Source organism: Garra rufa, chromosome 3 (assembly GCF_049309525.1).
Source record: "Garra rufa chromosome 3, GarRuf1.0, whole genome shotgun sequence".
Classification (NCBI taxonomy): Eukaryota; Metazoa; Chordata; class Actinopteri; order Cypriniformes; family Cyprinidae; genus Garra; species Garra rufa.
In genome coordinates, this window is record NC_133363.1 from 22,660,099 (window position 1) to 22,682,770 (window position 22,672).

The window sequence follows — 22,672 nt, forward strand, 5'->3', positions numbered from 1 at the left end:
GAATATATTGTAAAATGTAATTTATTTCTGCGAACAAAGCTGATTTTTCAGCATTATTACTCCAGTCTTCAGTGTCATATGATCCTTCAGTAATTATGCTGATTTGATGCTTAACATACATTTTTGATTATTATCAATGTTGAATACTCTTGTGCTGCTATTTTTTTCTTTCAGGATTCTTTGATGAACAGAAAATTCAAAAGAACAGCATTTATTTGAAACAAATCTTTACACTCACTTTTGATCAATTTAATACATCTTTGCTGAATAACAAAATTAATTTCTTTAAAAGAATCATGATAAAAATAAATAAACTTCACAACATTAAGAAGGTTCACACAAAAAAAATATAAATCAGCACAGCTGTTTTTTTTTGTGCAAAATCAGCATATTAAAATGATTTCTGAATGATCATGTGACACTGAAGACCGTAATGATGCTAAAAATTACAGCTTTGATCACAGCAATCAATTACATTTTTACATATATTAACACAAAAAAACATCTTGTGACCTTGCACTTTAGTCGAATGTTATGAAATGAATAATCGTTTGTCTGAAATAATATGAACAGCAGTTATGCTAATCTTTCTCTTTTTGCTTTCCTGTTTCAATCTCGGGATGCCCATCCCAAGGTTGCTAGAGATTACACCAGTTCCAGTTTGGATCCAGCCTCACTTGTGAAGACTTCAGAAGATGCCAGCAGGCCCAGCACTTACAAAGACTTGATATGATGGCAACTATACAAACCTGACAAATATTATCCTTATATTGTAATCATTGCCCAAAAAGGTAAATTTGCAGATTTTCAACTTTGTATTGTTACAGTGTGGGTAATATATGTAAATGAACAATGTTTTGCATATTTGTAATTTTTTATATACTACTACTATTAAATTATTTAGCAGTTTGGACATCTTTTACCACATTTACTAAACAGCAGTTTGGGACCAAGTATGTATTTTTGATGCAGATGTAAATGACTGTAAATGAACCTAAAAAGGTGTTATATGCCTTTGTCATAAGCTCTAATAATATTGTTAAGCAAAGGAATTAATGAGATCTTTTTAAAAGTAATAAAGTGACTTTATTAAGTTACCCACTATGACAATAAAGTTACTGTGTTGTTGATCTACTTTTAGGGAGGAACTTGTCAAGAAATCTACTTCACAGCACATCAGTGGAAGGCTTTCCTATGCAACAAACATGGACTCAAGTTTTCCACCATTGTATTTATCCATATCAGGTTTGTAAATGCATGGGGGTTTTATATTTTGCATCATTTGTCTTTTATGAAAAACATCAGTATTTTGCCACAAATATTTTCTAATTAGTTAAACTAAAATTAAACTTACATTGATAATTTGTAATACCAGATACAAGATGTGATACTTTATAATGCAGGGTACCCAGTCCAGTTCCTGGAAATCTACCTTCCTGCAAAGTTCAGCTCTTCAGGAGCAGTTGAGAATTACAGACGGTTGTTTTGGATCAGGGTTAGATCAGAATTCAGCAAGTAGGTGGATCTCCAGGAATGGGCAGTCCTGTTATATTGGTCATGTATGATGGATTTTGAACTGTAATATTTTTATTGCAGATTTTCTGGGATTCCAGTTGAATACATCAGTACACCAGATGTTGGCCTGGACAGATGTACCTACAGTACACCACACTGACCTCTCTGCTTTTGCATAGATGCTGACTACTAACATGTTCTATGAAGGTATTATTATAGCAAAACTGAACACCTGTGACAGTGGAATTTGTAGTTGTAAGGAATAGTCACACATGCGTATCTGTAAATTTAAAGCCACAGAGAATACGTTTTATAGGAGTTTAATTTTTTTTTTGTACTTTTTCTCACAAACATAACACAACAGTTATACCATTTCAAATTCTCAGGTGCACAGATCCTATTCTACAATTCACAAATTAAGTAACTTATATGCTCACAGATAAAAATCTCAAGTCATGAACAAAATTTGCACATTTGCATATACAGTTGTAGTCAGAATTATTGGCACCCTAGGTAAATATGAAGCCTGTGAAAATAAAACTGCATTGTTAAAGGGTTACTTCACCCCAAAATGAACTTTTTTAAAACATTTTTACTTTTTACCTTTCCCCATGTCATTTCAAACCCATAAAAGCTTTGTTTGTCTTCCGATCACAATTTAAGATAGTTAATTTGCCGTTTTACAAAGCTACAAGCATACTTTTTGCACGCAAAAAAATAAAATAAAATAACGACTTTATTCAACAATTTGTCTCCTCTGCATCACCATAGCGCCATTTTGCCATACGCTGTTCTCTGTCAGCTGCATCACATGGAAATGTTGTTTTTGTTCTAATCCAATAAATGTAGAAAACAGCTTACGCTGTTTGCGCCCAGTGGATACTCTCCAAAATGCCGCTACGGTGGCACGAAGGAGACAAATAAAGTCACTATTTTTGTTTTCTTTGTGTACAAAAAATTTTCTCGTAGCTTTGTAAAATTATGGTTGAACCTCTGATGGCAGATTGACTATTTTGACGACATCTTTCATACTTTTCTGGGCCTTGATAGTGTTATCTACTTGGCAGTCAATGGGACAGCCACAAAGCCCCTGGTCTTCATCCAAAATGGGGGTAATGACAAAATTTTCATTTTAGGGTGGAGTAAGCCTTTAATCCTTTTTGATTAAAGTACTTTATTACAGGTTTCTTTGATCATATTTACTGAGGGTGCTAAAAATTGTGACCACAACAGTAAATCAGAACTGGTATCTCACATGACGAATCAGTATGTGACATCCCACTCACACACTCGCGCTCTCTCCATTGATAAATACAACTTGTGGCTTTTGACCGCTTCTACTAGCACAGTACACTTAGCAAGTTTTTATTTATTTATTTTTTTAATAAATTGGAGCGAATAGAATAGAATACAATAGGTAAGTGCTAGATTCTATGCTAAATTCTAATAAAGTCTGTAAATATGTGAAGTTCTAATAAATACACATTTCAGAAAAAATTAAATATAGTCCTGCATAAATCTGGTATAACAGGGTGTGTGAATTTTTTCATTTGTGGAACACGATTTTTGCTCCTACAAAAAATATATATATAGAAAGAAACAAAATACACATTTGCAACTCCTAAAACATACTTATATATTCTCTACAAATACAAATTCCACTGTCACAGGTGCTCAGTTTTGCTAATAATAATACCACATACAATAGATGTATGGTAGCTCATGAGTGCTCCACTGCTGCCATTGAAAGTGGTAATTTCAGGTAATTTTCATTCATTTCATTTACTCAAGTATTTGTTTTCCACCAAGTGACAGAAACACATAGCATATTTTACATATTATTTCTATTAATAATGATTAGAAATGTACATTTTAACCCTCTGGTGCTCTTCGGTCACTTTTGACCAAAAAATTTTCTGTTTTGAATTTTTAAAAATCACAGCTTAATCGGAATGATATGAAACTCTGTGACTTTTATGCCATTTGGAATGTCAACACAAAAAAAATTGAGGGCATGATTCAAGCAGGCTAAGAGGTCGTAAAAAAATAGTCACACTTGTGCTCTTCGGTCTAAAATGACCGTCCATAGGAAATGAATGGGAAATCGACAAAAATACAAATATTCAGAGAATTTTTGTGTATACAATCTACAAATCCTCCACAATGCTGAAAAAAAGGGGTGACACTCTAAAACACACCCATTCATAAACACACCCATTCACACACACACACACACACACACACACACACACACACACACACATTAATATACACACCTCTATTCGGTCACTTTTGACCAAAACATTTTCGGTTTAGAATTTTTCAAAAAATCACAGCTTCATCAGAACAGTACCAAACTCATTGACTTTTATGGCATTTGGAATGTGAACACGCATAAAAAATGAGGGCACGATTCAAAAAAAAAAACAAAAAACAACTTGTGCTCTTCGGTCTAAAATGACCGACCATAGGAAATGAATGGGACATCGACAAAAATACAAATATTCAGAGAATTTTTGTGTGTACAATCTACAAATCCTCCACAATGCTGAAAAAAAGTACACAGCAGTGAAGGGGTGACACTCTAAAGCACACCCATTCATAAACACACCCATTCACACACACACGCAGACACACACACCTCTATTCGGTCACTTTTGACCAAAACATTTTCGGTTTTGAATTTTTCCAAAAATCACAGCTTCATCAGAACGCTACCAAATTCAGTGACTTTTATGGCATTTGAAATGTGAACACACATAAAAAATTAGGGCACGATTAAAAAAATAAAATAAAATAAAAACTTGTGCTCTTCGGTCTAAAATGACCGACCATTGGAAATGAATGGGAAATTGACAAAACTACAAATATTCAGAGAATTTTTGTGTGTACAATCTTCAAATCCTCCACAATGCTGAAAAAGTACACAGCAGTGAAGGGGTGACACTCTAAAACACACCCATTCACACACAGACACAGACACACACACACACACACACACACACACACACACACACACACACACACACACTAATATACTCACCTCTATTCGGTCATTTTTGACCAAAACATTTTCGGTTTTGAATTTTAAAAAAAAAATCACAGCTTCATCAGAACGGTACTAAATTCAGTGACTTTTATGGACACACATAAAAAATGAGGGCACGATTCCAAAAAAACAAAACAAAAAAAAACTTGTGCTCTTTGGTCAAAAATGACCGACCGCAGGAAATGAATGGGAAATCGACAAAAATACAAAAATGTACAGAATTTTTCTGTCTCTTTCTCACACATCCACACACACGCACAAATGAACTGAAACACAGCAAATTGAGAATATGTAAAATAAAAAAAATATATGTATAAAAAAATTACATATCCAGAGTGCAAAAGACACACACTCTCTTGCATATACAAAAAATTAACACTTCAAATCATATTTATAACAAAAAACTATCCCAAACCGGAAAAGAAATAGTCTTTGAGATTGTTTAAATGTATGTTCAACTATTCCACCTAATAAAAATGCTGAATCAATTGTCTAAAAACAACTAGGCAATTCACAAGCTGCTTTGTAGAGAACTATACAGGCATCAAGTTACACCTGACATTACAGATGTTTTTCTCGTTTTTTACCAACAGATGGCGCTAATCTGCCTTCAAAAATTAGTGTTGAATGGCTGAGTCTCTATTTCAACCTGAAATACTGGATTCATTAAAAAATAATAAAAATAAAAATATTTTTTTTTACTATTCTCAAAGGCAAAAAAAATGGATATTAATTACAGCATAAATATTCATTATTACCACAAAACCCTCTCAAAATGCAAAAGAAAAAAGAAAAAATATTATTAAACAAAAATGAATTCGAATGGTTTTACTGAAAAAATTACAGGATGCGTTACAGGTGTCCGGTCACTTCTGACCGCGAAGAGCACACGTGTGACTGCAAAACGAAGAGCACCAGAGGGTTAAATAAAATGCTGCCGTTTTATATGAATATATACACAAAATAATATTTTTAGGCAAATGCTAAAAAATCCTCTAAAAATGTGTATATGGAGTGATATATTGCATAAAACAGCAATTTGAAATTAACTTTGTCTATGCCTGATATTGTGGGTTATGTCTGGATCACCCTTTTCAAACCTGACCTGATTAGTTCACACCCCTGATATCACAAGGAACCTAAATTTTAATTGCAAAAGAAAATCGATTAATCTGCTATGTACCTCTGTCTTCTGTTTTCAAGGGTAGGAATTCTTTATAAATCATCTTTTCACCAATATGTCTTTATTTTGTGGAACACAAAAGGAGATAGTGGCATAGTTTCAGTAATTATATGGAATGATAGCAATGATAGTGAATGGTGACTGAGGCTGTCTGCCTTACATCTCCTTTTGTGCCCCACTAAACAAAATTCAAACACATTTGACATTTTTTTATTCTGAAGTGAATATAGCTTTTAATTTGTAACTTCTTTATTAGCCTATAAATTACTTTCTTTGTGTTTACTTCCTATAATTTGATTTCTTTGTATGTATTTGAGTGTCAAAGCATTTTCTATGTTAGTCTTATAGACAGATTGTGCTCTAAACATGTATTTGTGAATTTTGTGTAAATAATAAATAAATAATGACTGAATTTGATGTGTGTTCCATAAATTATTGCATATACAGGCTAATTTGTCTATTAAAAAGTATGTAAGAAACAAGCAGACAATATTTATTGTGTAGCATCGTTTTACCCCCCTGAAATCAACATCGTTTCAAAGTTAGGTAAGCCAACCAATTAGATCGATTTTATGTGGAATATGTGTTGATTCTATAACGTCGTTTCAACCAACTGAAAATCAACGTCGATTCAACGTTGGGTAAGTGAACCAATTGCGTCGATTTTACGTTAGTTTTGAATGACGTGCCTGACGTCGATTCAACATTACCCCGATGAGCAAAACTGATGTTGGATCGACGTCGGAGATCAACGTCGTTTCGATGTCACGGGAGACGTCGATTCTACGTTGATTCTATGTCAGTTTGCTATCTGGGAACGTACCTGTGGGAACTTTTTTCTAGACGCGAAATACATATCAATAAGTATAACTGCATTTTTCAACAGATATGTCCACTGAGTGGCGCTAAAAGAGTGTTTTTCACCTGGAACAGATGAATGTACATATGTTACGTTTTATGTTTGGTTTTGTATGTGTCACCACAGTTCTTACTTGAAATGTCCGTTGTAAATCTAATGCTCCGTGATGTTTTAAAATAACGTACCACCTGTACTACACCTAAATAGTACAAAATAGTATGAACTAAAGTGAATGTGATGTAAAAACGCAATTGCAAGAATGTAGTTTTAGCCTGTTTTTTGAACTCTCATCTTTCAGGTCTTTCATCGTGAGTTGTTTTTCACAGGATTCATACGCACCGCTACGAGCTACCGAGCATATTTTTTACTTCCAGAAAGTGAAACATATGGAGCTGTAATCATACATGTGTATGAAAACGATTACAAGTGCTGTTTTACTGCCTCTAGTGTTCATTTCTGTTGGAAACTGCAGTGGTATGTAGGCTACATCTGCACCACCCCCCATGAGATGGCTATCTTTTAAAAAAGAAAAAAAAGGCGATTAAGGCGAGACACTGCCAGTGAATAGGGTAAAAAAGACAACTAATAGTTATCGCCTTACTGACCCAGTTGATCGATTACATTGACAATATGAAATATGTGTTTATTTGCATACATTTCTAGTCCAGAAATCTAAACACTGGATGAAGTCAGTTTCAAAATTCTTGTTTAATTTTTTGACAGTGTCAAATGCTTTTACAGAGGGAATTTGGGGTATATCATTTCATCACTCCATAATTCAGGAAAAAACTTTGAACAGACAAAAAACATGTATTTCTTACCATTTTGGGGAGAAAATGTTGTATAAAATCAAGCTAATATGAACAAATCCCTCTGTAAAAACCTTCAGGATATAGACAGAATATAAATGTAAAGTGTGGTGTGTGTAAGTGCTGCTGAAGTGGAGATTTATGGCTCAGTGTAGGAGAAAAAAACTCTTGGCCTTAAAAATATGTATTGTAATTGAAATCTATTGATACAAATAGATAAAGTGCTATAAAAGAAACACTTATCAGTGATGTTTGGCTGTTTTCTGAAAAAACACAAAGGCCTAAATCTCAAACTTCACAGCTGCATGAAAAAACGTTTGCGTTTTTGCCCGTAAGATGTATTTAAGATATTTAATCTTGTTTTTTGCAAAATGCACTTAATTTAGTTTTTTCTCCCTGGAAACAGTTAAAATTATCTGGCAATGGGGTAAGTAAAATATTTTTAAATCAAGATGCATTTTAAATGCATCTTAACTTAACACTAGAATCAAGACAAAAATACTAAGTAAGATGTAGCCACTGTTGTTCAAGAACATCCAATCAAATGTGAAGTTAAAGTTAATTAGTCAGAGCAGCTGTAATGGTTCTTGATTAAAGGGGGTGTGGTTGATAACGACTATTCATTTGCAGAGTATAAATAGCAGTCCAAGGCCTCCTGAAACTATGCTCAGTTGTTTAGTAATGGCAGGAAAGTGGCATTTATGTTATTTCCAAACACTGTGTGTTTTGGCTTGTTCTTTTTGCAGTGCTCTTCCTCAAATGGGTTTTTCAGCTCAGAATCCTCAAGCTCTGATGTTCCAGCAGTCTGACCATCGGTTTAAACAGTCAGCTCAACAACAATCTGCTCAGCAGGTTCCTCAGAAGTTTCAGCTTCAGCAGCCAGTGAAGGCCGAGCCTGTTGACAAATGTGCTGTAGCTGATTATGAGCAGATCCAATGTGGACAACCTGGTATCAGTGGTGCTGAGTGTGAGGCTATCAACTGCTGCTTTAACGGACAACAGTGTTACTATGGGAAAGCAGGTGAGAGTTTGGAATCTGATGAAATTTGGTTAATGTTTGTTACCCACATTAATCTACTCTTGTATGTCATTCCAGTGACTGTCCAGTGTATTAGAGATGGTCAGTTTGTGGTAGTGGTGGCTAGAGATGTTACGCTGCCTCGACTGAGTCTGGATTCGGTCCGTCTAGTGGGTGGAAGTGAACCACCTTGCGCTCCTGTGGACTCTACACCTTTCTTTGCTATATACCAGTTCCCTGTCACCGCATGTGGCACGAGCATGATGGTGAGGAGATGCTTCTGGCTTTATTCTGCATGGCTTATGATGGGCTGGATGCCAACAGTGTTCATATTTGCAGGAGGACAGTGGGTATGTGGTGTATGAAAACAGAATGACCTCCTCGTATGAAGTAGGCGTTGGTCCGTTTGGTTCCATCACAAGAGACAGCCATTTTGAGTAGGTGACTCATACCCTTTATCTTAAGTACCATCTCTGACAAACTCTACAAGTTGACCGTTTGTTGTCCAGGCTTCTCTTCCAGTGTAGGTACTCTGGTACTGCTGTGGAAGCTCTGGTTGTGGAGGTCAACAGTGTTCCTGCACCTCCACCAGTAGCTGCTCCTGGACCTCTCAGAGTGGAGCTTAGACTGGCGAATGGCCAATGTGTCACCAAAGGTTGCGCAGAAGGTAAGACTTGTCTTCAGTCTTAAAGTCCAGGTTGCAGTGGACTGTGGTTAAACCCCAGTGTTCCTCAGGGGATGAGGCCTACACGTCCTACTACGGTGCTGCTGATTATCCCGTCACGAAAGTCCTGCGAGAGCCTGTGTATGTTGAGGTGCGCATTCTGGAGAGGACTGACCCCAACCTTGTCCTGATGCTGGGACGTTGTTGGGCGACATCAACCCCCAGTCCACTCAGTCTACCCCAGTGGGATCTTCTGATTGATGGGTGAGTCTACCGACAGTCTTTATCCAGCTTGTCTGCTGTGAGGAACTCTCTAACTGCCTCTTTCCTCTTCAGATGCCCTTACTATGATGACCGTTACCTGACCGCACTGGTTCCAGTGACTAGAGCGTCTGGTCTTCAGTTCCCAACCCACTACAAGCGCTTCGTTGTCAAGATGTTCACGTTTGTTGATCCAGCATCACTGGCTCCTCTGCAGGAAACCGTACGCTCTCAGCTCTTCCTGAACCCCTAATATTACTCTTTAATGGATTCTATGGCTTAACCCTTTTCTCTTTCAGATCTTCATCCATTGCAGTACAGCGGTGTGTCATCCCTCTTCTGGCTCCTGTGAGCAAAGCTGTGGCAGGAAGAGTAAGTGCACGCAGTAACTATTTCCACTTGATTTGTGACTTCGTGGCCTTTCTCACTACTTTTTCTCCTTTTTAGGAAGAGATGTTGCTGTGAGGACCTCCACTATTGGACAAACTGTTTCCAGTGGAGAAGTGAGATTGGTTGTATGATTGAGTTGTCTTTTAATAAACCATGTAGAACCTTACACTGTCTCAGAGTTTCATGCCAAGCTACCTAAAGTTGCTCGTTTATTTGCCATGTTAAGATCAATTGTGACTCCAAATCTACCTTCAGTCATTTGGTGCATCAACCATTGGGCCTGTTTTGGTTCACAAAATTTGGTCTCAAAAGGTCTTCTAGACACCCTTCCCTTAAGATCTGGTTCAGTTAGGGTGACCAGATGAGATTGGTTGAAATTTGGGACGGGGGGGGTGTCATGGATAATAAAGACAATGACTTTCATGTTTTTATTAATATAAGTAGCCTACATACAATATAGAAGTAACGTTAGGCATGTTTATACTTCAAACTGAAGTTAATGAACCAATCATATTTTTATTAACATTTACATATGCATATAAATTGATATAGCCTAATACATAGGCTATAGAAGTATTATTTTGAACACGGTGCCTCGCCCTCAACCGGTCTGACTTCTTCACGCGACTTCTGCCTGCACTTTCAACTGTCCTAACGGCTGCTGCAACTTGCTCTCTCTTCATCTACTCTATAAAGCAAAAAGGTCGTATTGTCTTTGTGCATATAGCCTAGATGAATTAGATAAATTAATAGAAACAATATAACTTTAAATTCACACTTGAGCTATATAGCCTACCGAGGTTGTGGAGGCTCGACATCAGCATATTTTGCAGAGCTTTTCACTGCTGCCAGCACTCCCGTCTTTCCCAGGATGTATTTATGGAACTCTGCACAAGTCATTAAATTCATTTTTACCTTGATTTCGCTGCGGACCAGTTTAATTTTCGGGACAATTAGAGCGGGATTCGGGACAGCAGCTTAGATTTCGGGACTGTCCCGAATTTTTCGGGACGTCTGGTCACCCTATTTATATCCTTTATCCAATTTGTTCCTCTTTGTGATGGAGTTTTCCTCCACGACTCTTATCAGGTCGGCAAAAGTTATCTTTGGCAAACCAGTGAGGGAAGTTGTGTAGACTCTATACATTTTAATTTTAAATTACCCGGCTTTCTGCTGTGTTGACATTACACAGGAAGTCTGCATACCCTGCGATTGCGTATTTCCGGTTTCTGTGAAAAAGGTCTATTGCGTGTTGGTCTCATTTGTAGTTTAAATACAGCAAATTATATTTGGAATAGTGAAATAAAGAACTACAACACCACGGAAACAACAAAAAGAGAATTTAAATGAGCTTTAGAGGTAGCGTTACATGGACATCAGAAAAATAAGACCTGTGTGAAATTATTTAAGACCTAGAACAGCGAATTTAAGACTTTTTAAGGCCTAAAATTTTGATTTTTAAATTTTAGACTTTTTAAGACCCCGCGGAAACCCTGCTGTTGTATACCAATTTCAGCCAAGCTGTAGATGTTGGACAGATGGTCTCAAATTTGTCCCTAGAATACTTTAGTATACAAAGGAGCTCATCGTGGACTCAATGACTGGAAGCAGTCCAGATCCTGTGGCTGCAAAACAAGCCTAAATCATCACCCTCCACCAACATGCTTGATCATCAAGTTGGTGCTTTTTTGTAATACATTTTAGGGTTATGCTGAAAATGGCATTGTGCATTATGACATACCATTTCATTGATGTATCATTTAGATACAAACTTGTGGAAATAATATTCCATTTCTACCAGGAAAGTGCCTCAAACATTGAACCCACACATTTCAGTCGCCAGCAATTTCATACACACAGCTGGACAGAAAGGAAAACATACAGTACACTGCATGTTCTGTAAAACAGTATTTTGACAGAAGAGCATGACATGAATATGAGAAAACAGGGCTGAACCAGATCACAAGTCAAATCACTAGTAAATACACAGCATTATTTAGGATTCAGCTTTTAAATTCATCTCATGTTCTCTCTGTTCATTGTACAGTTATCACAATATCGTCAGGCGTTAACATTGTCATGTTTATTTTATCAAATCAATACCAGGGGCCTCATTTATAAAGACTTGCGTAGAAACCATCCTTGATTTTATCTAAGAACTTTTCTGATTTGAACGTAAGAGCGATTCAGAGAAAACGAACGTACCACGAAATCCATGCGTACGCCAGTCATTCGGTTATAAATCACAAATGATCGTGGAATTGTGTGCAGCTGAATGTTCCGCCGTCGAAACGCCCCTGCTTAATTAATTAACATATAAAATGAGCTCATTCCTAAAGCAAAAACTCTGTGACAATGGCAAGTAAAAAGGAGCACAAGAAATCAGATTATAGTGAGGCTGAACTATCTGCAATACCAGGCATTACCACAAGGAAACGGTCGTACGCCAAGCTGGAATCTGACGTGGAGATAAGTACTTTTCCACGTCAAAGATGGTTTTTATAAATCTGTACTTTGACGTGGATTTGATCGTACGAACACTCTAAGATCAAATCAGTGCGTAAGAAAGTTTTATAAATGAGGCCCCAGAGCTGCATAATTTCATACATACAATGCCATGTTTATCCACACTGTTGCCCACTAATACGTCTCAGAAACAGCCCAATGAGAAATGGATTCTTTTTAACCCCTTAACGCCTGAATTTATATAGCTGTATATAAAAAAAATGTTTTATGTGTGTTTTTGCCTTTAAGTAGATGGTAAATGATGTTGAGATTATCAATTTCACTTTTGCACAACAAATAAATAGAAATTTTGGTGTGTTGCAAATTTGCGACAACAGGAATAATGACAAAAAACAATGTTTTATATATTCACCCTTTTTTTACTTATTTATATAAGGTAAGTTGTGCTAAGATACAAATATTAACCTGCTTATTGTGTGCTTATACACTCGACGTAATTAGGTGAAATATGTTTGACAAGTATTTTTGAAGTTATTGTAATATTTAGCTTTGTAGCATATTAGCGACAGTAGGCCATAAAGATCAAACTTTTCCGACTCATATCCATAACTTCGCGACCGGAGTAATAGACCTTTCTCACAACTTCTGTATTTTGCACCGGAAATACGTAATTGCTGTGTAAACCTATTTCCGCCCCGGTATGCCGGTAACCAGTTAAACAACGTGAAAAATGCTAACGTGGCTTAATGTATGTAAAAAACGACCAGGAAACCCCAAGTTTCTGTCAAACCTTACGTGGAACAAAAACTAACTACTATCAAAAGAACGAGCCCTTATTCCACAGATAAAGTGAATAATATCACGTTAAGCGTTTTCTCCCCCATAGAAGCCCATTATAAGGAAACAGCTTAACGTGGTTTAACTTACCTCAACAGCGACCAGGGAAAACCAAACTTATGTTTAATTTTACTTATAATAAATACTTGCTGCTGTCAAAAGAACGAGCTCTTATTCAGCATATAAAGTGATCGCCCCCCCATAGAAGTCCATTATAACAAACCATGTTAAGCTTTTTCCTTAATGGAGCTCTATAGGGAGAAAAGCGTGATATTATTCACTTTATATTATTCACTTTATATGCTGAATAAGAGCTCATTCTTTTGACAGCAGAAAGTGTTTATTATAAGTAAAATTTTAAGCCACGTTAAGCTTTTTTTTTGTATAATGGACTTCTATGGGGGGCGATCACTTTATATGCTGAATGAGAGCTCGTTCTTTTGAGAACAGAAAGTGTTTATTTTAAGTGAAATTTAACAGAAGTTTGGTCTTCCCTGGTCGCTGTTAAGGTAAGTTTAACCAAGCTGTTTCCTTATAATGGGCTTCTATGGGGGAGAAAACGCTTAACGTGATATTATGCACTTTATCTGTGGACTAAGGGCTCGTTCTTTTAATAGTAGTTAGTGTTTGTTCCAAGTAAGGTATGACAGAAATTTGGGGTTTCCTGGTCGTTTTTTACGTACGTTAAGCCACGTTAAGCGTTTTAGAACGTCCTGGATAAACTCTTAGTGGAAAAATGTATATCCTTTATCCAATTTGTTCCTCTTTGTGACGGAGTTTTCCTACACGACTCTTATCAGGTCGGCAAAAGTTATCTTTGGCAAACCAGCGAGGTAAGTTGTGTAGACTCTCTCCATTTTAATTTTAAATTACCCGGCTTTCTGCTGTGTTGACATTACACAGGAAGTCTGCATACCCTGCGATTGCGTATTTCCGGTTTCTGTGAAAACAGAGGTCTATTCTCGTGCGTAAACAAGAAATAAGTCCGTCACTTTACGGTCCCACTAGAAACAAGTGCTTGTCAAAGGTTCCTAGGTCTGTAGCGATTATGCACTAACCGGCATTGGGGGAATGCAAACGCTATATCGGCTGGTTGATTGAGTCAAACGGTTTGTCGCATATTTGTGACAGTAGGCGTTAAGGTTAACCAGGGCCGCTGCTAGCCAAATGGGTGCCCTAAGCAGAAATTTACTTTTGTGCCCCCTCCCCCAAATATTACGGAAATAAAAATAAAATAATTAAAAAAACACCTACTAGGGGCCAAAATAGAACTTTATTCAAATAAAAGTAAATACATAAATAAATTGTCTCATTTATAAATTACAATTGTAGCTCTACAGCAAAAAATACAAACTAAAATGACACTTTAAATAAAAAGTGTAGCTGCTAAGTCCCTCTGGATCAATGCTTGATGGTACCACTTCATCCTCTTTCCTAACAAATTTCAATATTGACCCTGCATTAAATGAAGCAGAAGATATTATCTGAAGAATTACTGAGCGCACTTTTAAATAAACAGTTATTTTTGGTCAAAAAGGTTGTAGAGAATTTTGGTTAGCTCAAAGAATTTAAGATGATCAATATATGTGTGTATATGTATGAGACTGTTCCTCTCATCACATATACACTGCAAACTCCACCAGGTCTTACGACCAATGAATAGGATGAAATGAGTTATTTAAAACATACATTTCAGTCAGGGAAAGTAGTTCAACTCACAGGAAATCGTGTATAATAATCGTCATTAAATATACGCAATTTCCAGTTTCTGATCAGTAACAGTAATAACGATATCGACTGGTTTCTTTGTCCAGCAAATTATTCAGCGATACCCATTACTCTGACGTTGGCCCGTTGTCACGGCAACGCGTTTTTACTAACCAGAACGGAGTTAAAACAATTGAACAGAATAGGGCTTAAGGTAGCAATATGAGATCGAAACAGTTTAAGTGACTTTGTAATGTAAGCATTCAGCACAGAGAATCATTATATGTGAATATATGGTTGTTTATTAAACTATTCTACTTACAAACGATCGCACATAGACAAACGTACATAAAACACAAATAGACAGAAAACGCGTGAGAGAGAGAGAGTAAGAGAGAGAGAGAGAGAGAGAGAGAGTAAGAGAGAGAGACAGAAAGTGAGTTTGCAAAGGGACAGGAATGAAACGGTTCTGAACATCCTGAAATCGTTTCTTTTATAAAACGCCTTAAACGCAGCTATCTACGTTTGTAGAAAGGACGGATACTTGCAAGCTTGTTGTTGTTGTGTATTGGTTCCGTACGTGTTCAGTTCAGAAAGTCCTTTCCAGTTCCTTGAGAGTATTGCAGGCCTCATCATCTCCTCCGCTAGGTGAGATCCCCCCCCCCCCCATGGATCTGGGGGGAGGTGCGGGTGACGTGTCCTTGTGTCCCGAAGGCAAGAGCGAGAGAGTGAGAGAGATGAGGGAAGGTTTATAAACCTGTAGGTCGTTCACGCCCACAGTTGGACCTTGACCAATCCGGTTGATCTGAGTTTTGGAGGGAAGATTGAAAGTCTTTGTCTCTCACAATGGGGTTTCGCATGTGGAAGCTGATTGGTTGTTTGGCCACAAAACTTTCAAAAGTTCAATAATACATATAAAGCAAGGAGTTATTAAGATGCCACAAACATTAACATTTAGGGAATAATAAATGCTGCTCATAGACACCAAACATGATCTATGTATCTTCTCGTTTGACTGAGTGATTCTAAATGTGAGAGTCTTAGCATGCACAATAATTCACCTATTGCGGATTAATGTTTGAGGCCGACATACATAACAGAAACAACAATATAAAAAAAGGTAACACATTGATACGTGTACATTTCTATATAACTGTATGTGGGACTGCATGTCTGAATAAGGAAAGTCTATCTTTCCCTGCATTTCTGGTAGGAGTCTTATCTTGATGGTGGGGGGATGAGCTGGATAGTGAACAAAGGACTGGCTCATAGCACATAGGTGTTAATCATGGGGGAGAAGTCATTTAAGGAATATAACTAGTTATTTCATGTCTGATTGGCTCCATGCACTACATATCCCCTCTTTCGAACGTTGTTGTCCGTCCAACAGACAACAGCGAGCGACGTCAAAGGTGCGGAACAATCAGGCATGCACCCGGCACTCCTGGCTGGAAGAGAGAGGTGGCTCTCTGGAGGTTGGTGCTTCAAGGAGTGGCTGTGGTGCCGTGGTCGACGTTATCAGGTGTGATAAGGTAGACAGTGGCAAGGTATGGGTCCTCGAGCTTTGTGCAGCAGGTGTCGAGGCACTGTCACTTGTCATCCTGACCCAGGTTGGTCTGTGTCAGGTGGTTGTTATCTAGTATCTGTGGTCCCTGCAGTCTGGAATCGCTGGTTGGACTCTCATTTGTGAGAGGGCAGGTAGTTCCAGGGTTCGCAGAGAATTGTCGTAAAGATTTTGTAGTGTAAAGAAGTTTCCGATGGACCCGGTTAGGGTGCAGGAGGGCAGCAGGTGTCTGTTATCCCGCTGTTTTGCTCAAATGTCATCAGGCGTCTGATGTTGGGGGTGTCGACACTGACTTGAGCGGGTCTGAGTTGTGTTTGTAGGGGTTTTGCTGTTGGGCCTGTGGGCCCGTTGCTCCATTCAACATTGTCTGGCTGCTCCTGAGGTGTCGGCTGGTCTCATGGGATGCTTTTTCCTTTTAGGAAGTCTAATGCGGTGTTGCGTTGGGCAAGGAGTCAGAAGTTTACCTTTCAGTACTTCTCAGTGGAGTTTCATTCAAGGAGCTCTTTGTTAGCATCAGAAACTCTGTTCTGGAAAAGCAGGCGTGTCCAGCTGTCCTTGTGGGAGTCGGTTAATTTTGGTACTCGGAGACTTGCAGGTTCAGTTCATTTACCTCCTGTCTGAGGCCCTTGAGGGTGTGGGCCAAGGAGAAGACGATGCTGCTCAGCTCCTGGTTGTCCAGGCTGGATGTGAGTTGTCCATTTGTCGCGGTCCTGCTGTTCCTTTCTCTGCCATTGCAGGCCGTTGGCTGCTTTAGGCTGAAGGATGCCGTTCTCTGTACTCTGCTGAGTCTCCAGTTGGTCCTGGTGAGTGGCAGGGCTGGATGTCCGAGACACGCTGGTTCACAGTTCCTATTGTGAATCTCGCTAGCTGCGGCATGCTTTTGGCTTCCTGCGCTCTTTGGATGCAGGTGTCGCACTCGGGCATGTTTCACTGAAGTACTGGTGAGCAGTGTAGGTGGTGACACGGGTGGTCTCTTAGTTGACACGGGTGTCGTTTCTGGTGCCATCTGGTGGTAAACGTTCACAGATGTTTCTCGTCGACTGACTGCTTTGCATCGTAGAGAGGCTGTGTCGTTTGAAATCCGCTGGTTTCGAGCTGGCATCAAACTTAGCATATTCTGATGTCCTCTGTCACTGCATGCTTGGCAGTGCGCCACTTTTGCGTTGGTAGTGGCTTTGGTACTCTGGTGTATTCTGCACGGTGCATCTTGGGCATACATCAGCAATGACCCCCCTTTGTTCCTGGAAAGCTGGGAGCTGTGGCGGTGTTTGGTTATCAGGAACAAATGTGAGGATGTGTCATCTAGATGCGGCATGTGTGTGACATCACTGAGTTGTTTTCGGCTTAGTGCCTTAGTGTGGTCGGACAGTGCAAGGTTGAGTGTCAGCATTGGCAGAGGCTGCTTTAGCAGAGCTATTTTGTAGGTGGAGCCAGTGTGCATGGGTGTGATGCAGGCGGCGTAGCAGCGTGAGGGGTTTGCTTGTGGCTTAGAAGCGATGCTTGGGTTGGGTGGGTGGGTTTTTTGTTGTTGAAAACCTTAGGCAGCCACAAAATCCCTCAGTTTTTTCTGGGCCTTTCACTGTTTTTCCACGAATAGCATGTAAATGTTCTTATTGTGATGGCACTGCTTGTCTGGAACAGTTGTTGATGCTCGTCTGTTTCAAACTGAGTGGTGTTGTTTGAAACTGAGCTTAGCCTACTTTGAGTCTATGCAGGTTAGTAATTTTCAGAGGGAGTTCTTGCGACTTGCTGTGACACAAGGGTTGATCCGATTGCCGTCACTCGTGCTGTGATGTCAGGTGGCCCGGCTTAAGGTGTTGCAGTGGGACAGGCTTGTCGTTTTCCACTAGGTACCTGCTCTGGGCGTGTCTTGCCTCGCTCTTGGGTCTATGAGCACATGGGTTTGTGTGCGTGGGATCCTTGGTCTGCAGGCATTGACAGTTATAAACATCACACAGTGGTGGCAGGTCTCTGTGATTCCCTTTGTCTTCTGGTGTGCTTGGCACATCGCTGGATGGCTTGTGCAGCGCAGCTGTTGTCATCTGGGTGCTGGGCTCTGCTGAGAGCCTTGTACATGACATTAGTTCTGCATCATCGTCATATGTGGAGAGCAGCTTGGCACCATTTCTGAGTGGCCATTTTCCTTTAGGCTCTTCATGACGGAATTGTTTAAAGTCTTTGAAATACCTGAATGGTATGTACACTGCAAAAGATTACTTTTCAGAAAGGGGGTGTGGCTTCTAGAGTGGGCACTGCTTCACGTATTCCATTGAATGTGTGTGCAGCATTAGGGTTTTAGCCACACTGTGTTTTGAGCCGAACAGTGACCCCTTTTGGTGAATGCAGGTAGTTCGTTCGCCAGAGTGTAAACATCTGGGAGTAATCTTATCTAGCAAGGCTTTCTCGCAGTTGAGGGAGTATCGTAGGGCTGTGAGAAACAGGACGTAGCAGGTTTTGCATTGTCTATTCCAGGTTAAGTTCAGAGCACAGGTGTCCTCAGTGTTGGCCTGCACTGATCTCAGATCACTCCCACACAGTGATGTCGCTGCGTGTTCAGCTCCCATACACCACTGTATGTTTGTTCACCTTGGTCAGTCAGACGTCCCCCCTTGGCATGGGGCAGCTGGACAATCACTTTGCTAATCTTTATTGCCTTCTGGTGCTTGGCTGTTTTCCGGCGGTCTGTAGAGTCCGCTGAATCGAGCAATCGCTGTACGGAAGAAGGCTGTAGCATTTGGGTGGTGACTCACAGTGTGATGTGGGTATCTGAGGGGAAAGATTTTCTGGCGTTGATGCCATCTTCCCTTGGTGCCTGTCGCGTTGTCTCACGTAGGCTCAGATGCTGGTCGTAGCAGTCGTGTTCTTAGCTGCTGTATTCAGTTTTGACAGTTTTGACTGCTGGTACAAATGGCTGGGGTCCTGTTAGCTGGAGGTGGAGCTAAGCAGATCTGTCTCGTGGTCACACTGGGCAATGTTCTTGCTTAAGAGTCAATGTTTTGCAGACAGGCGTGTGTTGTAGCCTACTGCAGTGTTCAGGAAGACAGCGTTTTGTGGTGACAGCTGTCAGATTCCCGGCCAGCTTGCTGGCGTGTGAGGTGTGAACGGTGGGCTGTTAGGCCCAGGAGAGATTTTGTGTTGAGCTCTCCTGTTTGTTCATATTGTTATCTGCAAGCATTTGAGTTCTTTAAGGTGTGCTGGGTTCAGCTCACTTTGTGTTTCTTTGCGGAGTCGTTACTTGAACTTCGGCGTAGGCTGCTTGCAGGAGGCCGTAAAAGGCTTTGGCCGTGGCATGAGTGCTGCTGTCTGCCTGGGTCCATTGTAAAGAGAGCTTCCGCTGTTTAGGAGTGTTCTCCTGTACTGCTCTCTGCGCTCAGTCTGTGGGGGTGTTGCAGGCGTGTCTTGAAGCTTTTCTCCTCTCTCCTCGTGTAGGTCCTTGTCCTCTTCATCCGCTATCTCTGAACATCCAGATGGTCTAGGCGGTTCTGCGCGCTGTCCTGGTTCCGTCGTGGGTGAAGCTTTCTCCGCTGCGGCTTTAGTCAGACGATCTTGTTGAGGGCGTGGTCACTGATGGTCCGGGCTGTAGATGAGTTGATTGGTTCTCTGCAGCCGTAGCTCTTGACTGGATCGTGATCCATTCGCCTGTGTGCGTGGTCGTCCGGCTGTTCTCCGCTCAGGGGCTGTAGTCACTAGACCCAGGGCAGGATGGCATCTTTGCCTTGTCTGGACTGGATGGCGAGACTGGATGGTGACATGTTGACACAAATAGAGAGGGAGAGACAAAGCACAACGAGCCAATGCAAGTCCGTACAGAACTAATGAGCTAAAATGTTGCTATGTGTTGGCGCACTTAACTGATGTCATCAGATGGTGACGCACTAAACGCTTATTATCCTAGCTGTAAAGAAGGGGTCAGATAGTTTGTGTGGGTAAACACAGGAAACTATGAGTAAACTTAATGATGAGCGATTAACTTTAGAGCTATTCAGTTCATCGGTGTAGTTACCAAAAGATTTCACTGATGTTCAGACAGGTTCAGTCTCTAATAGGGAGAAAAATAAAAACAAAATCCATCAGAAAGAGAGGTATAAAGGGTTAAAGCAAAAGAGAGAAAGTGAGCTGACTGCCAGCCCTGAGGTCAGTGACGGGGCCCACCGGGTGGGGGCGCTATGGAGTCGTCACACCTGGGAAATGGCAGAGCTGAGAGAGCAAAAGAGAGAAAGGCCCCCCTGGGATGGGCCGAATTACCCGGGGTAGTGAGAGTGCAACTTGATCGATTTGGTCAAAGTTTAAATTTAAATCAAGACTGTTTAATCAAAAATTTAAAATGAGCAAATACAATTATAATTGCTAAAGGGAGAGTTGAATCTAAGGCGGTGAAATAATTAAAATTAAATCACACACACAAAAAAAAACATACATTATGTTAATTATCATTATGGTTTAAATAACAATAATTAATAATGTAACATCAAAAGGAAAAGAGAAGGGAGAGACTGACTGGGACTATCTATAAGCGTTGTTGCTCAAAGAAAAAAAATAATAATAAAATAAAATAAAAAAAAAATAATATGAAATCAGGCATAGGTATTGGAAGAGGTTTTAGACAGACTTCTATCTTTTAATAGAAGGAAATACCTTTTATGCGGGATTTCAGATTCCACCTTGTGTGGATTTAAACGCGCATCTAAGCGCAGTTGCATGGCGATGCGTTATCGCGGGTGTATCTTTCTTGTGTCCGTTTTACTGAACACAGGTACATGTGTTTTGCAAACTTTAACTTAATAGGATGGTTACACTATTAAAAGGTTGCTTAGTTACGATGCGTGCACCTTGATCTTGAGTCAGCCTGCTGACACAAGACTTGTGTGTGCTTTGCACAAAACAAATAAATAACACTCGATCAAGATTTGTACAGTAATAACGCGAAGTTGTTTACTATATTAAATCTATTCGATGAGCAAACGGGGTCAACCTAATCAGTTAGCTAAGCTGAGGTTTTAACCCAAAGGAGCAAGATAGCTGATTAGCATTGGAGTGCACATCAATGGCTAATCTATCTACACTCAAAATATAAAGATATGGCCATTGTAAGGTGAAAGAGGAACATCGCTCAATCAACTTCTTCACGCAAAAATAGAGGTTTTCTTCGCTCAATTTAGGGTGGCTTTAAGACGCGCTATAAAAGATTGCTTCGTTTTATAGGGTCAATATATAAACTGCAGTTAAGTTACATCTTCAACAGCGGTTTAGTTTCTCTGTGCGAGAGGCTCAAACATCTGTGAAGGTGTTAAAAGTGGGCTTGGCCACACCGTTCTAACACACACACACACAAACAAAAGAGACGCGGGTCACGAGCCGAGTTTGAATAAACAAGCATGCAGACACACAAACTATTCCTGAGCCGCTCACATCACATAGTTTAAAACTGCCCGCATTCTCCACCAATTAATGTAGAGAATTTTGGTTAGCTCAAAGAATTTAAGATGATCAATATATGTGTGTATATGTATGAGACTGTTCCTCTCATCACATATACACTGCAAACTCCACCAGGTCTTACGACCAATGAATAGGATGAAATGAGTTATTTAAAACATACATTTCAGTCAGGGAAAGTAGTTCAACTCACAGGAAATCGTGTATAATAATCGTCATTAAATATACGCAATTTCCAGTTTCTGATCAGTAACAGTAATAACGATATCGACTGGTTTCTTTGTCCAGCAAATTATTCAGCGATACCCATTACTCTGACGTTGGCCCGTCGTCACGGCAACGCGTTTTTACTAACCAGAACGGAGTTAAAACAATTGAACAGAATAGGGCTTAAGGTAGCAATATGAGATCGAAACAGTTTAAGTGACTTTGTAATGTAAGCATTCAGCACAGAGAATCATTATATGTGAATATATGGTTGTTTATTAAACTATTCTACTTACAAACGATCGCACATAGACAAACGTACATAAAACACAAATAGACAGAAAACGCGTGAGAGAGAGAGAGTAAGAGAGAGAGAGAGAGAGAGAGAGAGAGAGAGTAAGAGAGAGAGAGAGACAGAAAGTGAGTTTGCAAAGGGACAGGAATGAAACGGTTCTGAACATCCTGAAATCGTTTCTTTTATAAAACGCCTTAAACGCAGCTATCTACGTTTGTAGAAAGGACGGATACTTGCAAGCTTGTTGTTGTTGTGTATTGGTTCCGTACGTGTTCAGTTCAGAAAGTCCTTTCCAGTTCCTTGAGAGTATTGCAGGCCTCATCATCTCCTCCGCTAGGTGAGATCCCCCCCCCCCCCCCCCATGGATCTGGGGGGAGGTGCGGGTGACGTGTCCTTGTGTCCCGAAGGCAAG

The 22,672-nt window shown here is 39.8% G+C and overlaps 1 protein-coding gene and 1 long non-coding RNA gene across 2 annotated transcripts; both read left to right on the forward strand.

The window, feature by feature from the left end:
• The first annotated feature begins 643 nt into the window (after positions 1-643).
• On the forward strand, positions 644-1,824 carry LOC141331764 (uncharacterized). Its single transcript, XR_012355273.1, has 3 exons — positions 644-791; positions 1,142-1,245; positions 1,597-1,824. It is a non-coding gene; the product is annotated as an uncharacterized lncRNA (long non-coding RNA).
• A 6,121-nt stretch (positions 1,825-7,945) lies between these two features.
• Positions 7,946-9,879, forward strand: LOC141331856 (zona pellucida sperm-binding protein 4-like). The gene is made up of 8 exons (XM_073836892.1): positions 7,946-8,436; positions 8,512-8,699; positions 8,773-8,870; positions 8,943-9,100; positions 9,169-9,361; positions 9,434-9,581; positions 9,658-9,730; positions 9,806-9,879. Exons 1-8 carry the CDS (start codon positions 8,079-8,081, stop codon positions 9,877-9,879), a joined length of 1,290 nt encoding a protein of 429 aa, XP_073692993.1. The 5' UTR covers positions 7,946-8,078.
• Positions 9,880-22,672: the final 12,793 nt, after the last annotated feature.

What these genes read in the sequence shown, in the direction of transcription:
- LOC141331856 (XM_073836892.1), top strand. Translation starts at nt 8,079, where the DNA reads ATGCTCAGTTGTTTAGTAATGGCAGGAAAGTGGCATTTATGTTATTTC. An exon ending in CACCAAAGGTTGCGCAGAAG is followed by an intron (nt 9,101 to 9,168) that starts GTAAGACTTGTC and finishes AGTGTTCCTCAG; the next exon opens with GGGATGAGGCCTACACGTCC. An exon ending in TGGCTCCTCTGCAGGAAACC is followed by an intron (nt 9,582 to 9,657) that starts GTACGCTCTCAG and finishes TTTCTCTTTCAG; the next exon opens with ATCTTCATCCATTGCAGTAC.